Raw genomic sequence first — 5,538 nt, 5'->3', positions numbered from 1 at the left:
TAGATGTTGAAAGAAAGAAAGAAACCTAACCTAAAAAAAAAAAACCTAACCCAATATACTAAAATCAAAAACCAACGGACAACGCCTTCGCCTCAAGCAACAGCCAACAAAGCACATCGCCATATCACATCGGGCCTCAAACTTAAGCTCCAGCCTCCAGAACATATTGGATCGGAGATCGGTCTTCCTCGCCTCGACGTGATGCCCGACGGAGCCGCCCCTCAGCCTCAAGCCTCCCTGCTCCCTTAACCTCAAGGTATTTCATATTTACACTTAACTTCTCTCTCTTTTTCTCTCTTACATATATGGGATATTGGGTTAATGGGTTTCTTTCTATCTCAATCTCTCTCTCTTTATCTGAAGAATGAAAGTGAAATGAAATGAGAGTCTCTCTCTCTTTAAGACTTTATCTGATTCTCTTTGAACTATGATTGGCTGATTGCTTTTGCTTAGCTTTACTTTATAACTTCATTAATATTTGCCACTGTTTTTGGCTTTATCCATTAGTGTTGGTGTTGTTGGTGAGATACAATTAATTGTCTTTTGGTGTATTGTGATTTGTGATTGTGAATTTATCTAATTGGCTCTTTTGATTGAGGGCCATGGGGCTTGTCTATTGAATGGGGTGGTTGAATGGGGGTAGATGGGGGCATGGGACCGAGGTGGGATATTTGAATTGGGAGAAGTAAATGCACATGAGTTGTGTGCTAGTACAACTAATAAACAATAATTTGATTAACTAATAATTAATTGGGGGAAGCAACTAATAAACAATAATTAATAATTTAATTAACCACTAGATTATAAAAGATAGACAAATTAAATTATGTTAGGTTAAACGACAATTAATAATTTTATAATTAATAAAACAATAATATAACAAATTATAGTTTATAAAAGAAAAGGAAATTAACGAAACAACTAAATAAAAATAATTAATAATTTATTAGATTGTGTAATTTATACTTCTTAAAAGAATACTTTGAGAAAAATTCTTGAATGAAGATTTCTTCTCTCTCCTCTTGTTCCCTTTGATGTAGAGTGAAGCTCTCTAGTCTACAAACGATCAAAGAGTTAAAATCAAATTAATTTTTCCAACATCAATAATTTGAAATCATTTTTCTAATTGTCTATTTTTGAGTTTAGAGAATTAGGGTTAGGTAAGATAGGTTTGTGTCTATTTTGTTGCAATGTGATTCAACTGATTAGATTATTTTGTTGCAATATGATCTCACTAACTAGCAATAGTTGTTATTAGAGCATCTTTAACAAGGATTTTTAAAATTTTTAGCATTTAACACTTCAAAAATCTACTTTATTTATTATACCATCTCACTTTAAAATACATCAAACATCAAAACTTCTATATTTTTTACCATTTTATTTAAATAATATAAACTACTCATTAAAATAATAATAAAACAACTTAACACAAATAACCAACCAACCACCTCACCACATGAGAATAAAAAACTATTTTTGTTTTACAATTCAGGCAATAGTAAGCTTGTGTACTCTGCAAGTATGCCAAAAATTTTACAATTTGAAAGCTTTGATGGAGTTGCTTTTTTGTGGATTTGATGGTAAAATTTAGCATATATCCATTTTAGCTCAAGGATGCTCTTACAGCCTCTTTTTGTCATTGCAAGTAGCCTAGATTTGATACTATTGTCATTTAAAGTTTTCATCAGAAAATTATATTTATCGATTAATCTCAAAGCTGTTTTGTTCAGTCTTATTTATACAAAGAAAGGACAGAGTCCCACCAAAAAATAAAAGAAAGGACAGAGAACAATGATAAAGTAGAAGGGTGCAGTGAGAGGAATAGTTTAATAGTGCATGTTGGGTGGTGCTTTTTTTTATTTTTTGGGGATAAATTAGGTGGTACTTTTTGTTGGGTGTTTTCAAACCCTGTTTTCTAAGAAATTCTAAAACGAAGGATTCTCCAGATTGGTTTTCACACATCAAAAAACAAGCTGAATTTTTAAGTATATCCCATTGTGAAACAAGACACGATAGTTATCTAAATATTATTTCCCAAATATACTTGCATTTTTGTCGTGAACAGTTGCAACTTGCACCCGAGATACGTAATGGATTGATACACCTACCTACCAGTCAACACGGAATTTACGCCGTACATTGCCACCAAATACGACTTTTTATTTGAAAATGACCCTAACCATGGCCCACCAAAATATCTTCTTAATTTCCGTAACCAAACCCTAATTTTAATTTCCACTCAAGCTTCGAATATTTATGGATGATGATCAAATTAAGTGAACAATGAGCAAGAAATTGCGAAAGAAGGATTATATACTTCATTTCATTAAACTATTTTTTTTGTTGGTAACATAGAGGACATAGGACAAGTAACCATCGGTCAAAACTGAACCACCGGTCAAAAAAGCTAGAACCACAATGCAGAACGAGAACCAGAACGAGAACCATAACGAAACCAAAGCGATAACATAACCACAGATCCAAACAACGCTAAAACAAACCCACTCAAGTCACCAACAAACTGAGCGTCACAGAAAACAAATTCCTAACAAATCTAACTCCTCCAGCTACCACCGTCACCGCCACCACCGCCGCTGCTCCTTGAGTACCTTGAGCCACCGTCTCCGTATCCACGGTCACGGCCACCTCCTCCGTATCCGCCACCTCCACCTCCGTATCCACCACTGCCTCCACCGTATCCGCCTCCGCCTCTGCTGTATCCACCGCCGCCTCCACCTTCACGACGTCCGCCACCTCCGTAACCGCCTCCGCCACGGCTGTAGCCTCCGCCACCTCCACCGCCTCCGTTACCGCGAGACTGAGCCTCGTTGACTGTGATGTTGCGGCCGTCAAGGTTCTGGCCGTTCATTCCTTCGATCGCGTCCCTCATTGACTTCTCATTGCTGAAGGTGACGAATCCGAATCCTCTAGATCTACCGGTTTCACGGTCGTTGATGATCTGAAAACAACAAAAACCACAACAACAAAGAGAAAACAAACCAGATCTAGTCAGATCCACATCCAAAAATCATCAAACTAAGCAAAAAAAAAAAACTAACAAAACCGATCGATCTTCGCTTTTTTTTGAAACAAAGCTGAAGATGAACGTACCGATTTGTGTGAGTAATAAAAGAATCAGTTTATAGTAACAGAGAATCAAGTAACAGAGAAACAGAGCAGAACAGATCAGATCAGATCAGGATTTTTTTTTTTTTTGGATCGGCGACAAAGCCGGATCGAGTCAGATCCGAAATCTCTGATCGACGACCAACGGACCTTCGATTCAAGGATATCGCCGTATGGTGAGAAAGCACGCTCCAAGGCTTGGTCATCGGTGGCCCAGGCAAGCCCTCCGACGAAGCATCTGAATTCGACATCTGCGGACGCCATTGATGAGAATCTGAATCTGAAAAGGAGAGAGAAAAACAGAGAGAAAACCGAAACCCTAGAAAAGGGCAGAGAAGGAAATCGAGAAAAGAGTGAGATTTGAAGGTAACGTAGGCGTCGCTTATATAGATCTCTTGGCGTGGAGGAGGGGTTAACTAGGGTTAGTTTGTGAAGTTAACCAGGGTTAACTAATCGCGGTGATTGTGGTGGAGAGTTTGGTTACGGATATAAGTCTATCCCTTGAGTGCGTCTAGGGTTTTCTTTTCAAATTTTTTGAACAATTTAATAGGGTTTGCTAATTTAGGAAAATCACTAAGTTAGTATTAGTACCCACCAAATCAGTCTCACCTTTAGAGCATTAGCATTGAGGAATGCTAATGCCATATTTAAGGCCTTTTTGCCATTTTATAGATAAAAAACATTTGCATCAAAAAATGGTATACCTCACTATTGCAAATCTTTTTGCAATAGTGCTACAGTACAATTCTAAACTTAGAATTGTACTTTAGCACTATGCTAAATATATATATATATATATATATATATATTTTATTCCACCCCTTAGCTAAAAAAAGTGATGATATGAAAGAAATAATAAAGAAAGATTAAAAAAATAATATTTTAATGAAAAAGTAAAATAATAGAGTTTTTGGATGTAGGGTGTATTGTAAAATGGTATGGTATAATTGATAAAGTAACTTTTTGGGATGGTAAAATAGGATAGATTAGCATTCTTCAATGCTAATGCTCTAATTACAAGGAAAGTGAGATATGGTTTATATAGAAAGTTTATAATCGCAATGAAATCTCATAATATTTTCTTAGGTTGTGTTTAGTATTGGCTTAAAAAGCTAACTTTTTTTATTATTTAATTTATTTTTGCTACTATTCATGAGTTTTATTACACTTTTTGGTACTATTCATAAGTCTTACTGTACTATTTCAGCTACCATTTAACTTTATCTACAGTGTTTTCAGCAAAAAAATTTCAATTTCAACTAAATAAGTTATTCCCAAACAGACTCTTAATATTCTCATTCTGAATTGTGGTGGATTTTGGTATAATATACTTTCTTTTTTTTTATTTCAACTTGTGTGAGATTTTGTTGGGTAGGTTTGTATATATTCTATTGAAGATAATTGACTATTTAAAGAATATGTTGACAACTAGCGAATTATTTCGTGGATTGATCGGCTATGCCTAAATTTAAGTTTTGTCAAATTATTTGATCCAGTCAATTTGTAATGAGCCATTTGATTGGGTTAGAAAAACAGTTTGATCCAATATGATAAGGAGATAAACAATATCAAATGGATTAGTTGACTTGTTTTTAAAAGAATAATTTTTAATTATTTGTATCAATATATATTCAATATTCTATCATCAATTTTTTTTTTTTTGTTGAGAAAATTCTATCATCAATGTGGTTGATTAAATTTATAATAAAATAAAAATATATATTGTTATGTATTGCCTAGATATCCACTACTTTTATTTCGTTATTGTCCCTTTTTATCGTGGATGTGAATATACAATGTTCTTCCATGTGTCAAGAAAAAAAAGTCTTACATTATTCTCCAATTAATCAAAGATGGAAGAATCTCATCTGAAAAAGACTACTAACTTTATCATTTTGTTAATCAAAAATTCTCCAATTAATCAAAGATGCGTTGTTCTAAAGCTTGAAATTATCTGGAATGTTAATAAGTCTTACATTTCATCCACAAAAAATGTTTATTCTTAAATGATTTAAAGAGCATCCAATTAAACTAGTTTATCTTTCTCCATTAAAAAACAATAAAAAGTATTACATGATCTAAACACATATTTTCTATAAATTGAAACAAATATGACATATTGGTAAAGCAAACAAATAGAGTATATGACAACAAAATTTCTTAAGAAACGTATTTAGAATGAGGATTAAGTTTTTTTTTTTAGATGAGATTTGTAAGGGCCAAGCTTTGAACACTGGCCTAGACGATAGATGGACCTAGGCTCAAAAAAACCCAAAATAATAAATTTGTAGAGAATGGGTTTGAAAACTGGGTTAGAATGAGTTGGATCGCTAATAAAGTGAGCCCAATTGACCGGAACAGGGAAACAGGTTCAATTGAATTAGAAAAAGTCATCCTCGGCATGGTACG

At 34.0% G+C, this 5,538-nt stretch overlaps 1 protein-coding gene across 1 annotated transcript; it reads right to left on the bottom strand.

Annotated features, from left to right (window-relative positions):
* Positions 1-2,298: 2,298 nt before the first annotated feature.
* On the bottom strand, positions 2,299-3,492 carry LOC115968635 (glycine-rich RNA-binding protein-like). Its single transcript, XM_031088076.1, has 2 exons — positions 3,280-3,492; positions 2,299-2,962 (listed from the first exon to the last, which is right to left on the bottom strand). The coding sequence occupies exons 1-2, from the start codon at positions 3,391-3,393 to the stop codon at positions 2,558-2,560; spliced, it is 519 nt and encodes a 172-aa protein (XP_030943936.1). The 5' UTR covers positions 3,394-3,492; the 3' UTR covers positions 2,299-2,557.
* Between the last annotated feature and the right edge of the window lie 2,046 nt (positions 3,493-5,538).

This window comes from Quercus lobata, chromosome 11 (genome assembly GCF_001633185.2).
Source record: "Quercus lobata isolate SW786 chromosome 11, ValleyOak3.0 Primary Assembly, whole genome shotgun sequence".
Taxonomy (NCBI): Eukaryota; Viridiplantae; Streptophyta; class Magnoliopsida; order Fagales; family Fagaceae; genus Quercus; species Quercus lobata.
This window is presented reverse-complemented; position numbering and strand designations above follow the sequence as displayed.

What these genes read in the sequence shown, in the direction of transcription:
- LOC115968635 (XM_031088076.1), bottom strand. Translation starts at nt 3,393, where the DNA reads ATGGCGTCCGCAGATGTCGAATTCAGATGCTTCGTCGGAGGGCTTGCC. An exon ending in GCGATATCCTTGAATCGAAG is followed by an intron (nt 2,963 to 3,279) that starts GTCCGTTGGTCG and finishes TGTTGTTTTCAG; the next exon opens with ATCATCAACGACCGTGAAAC.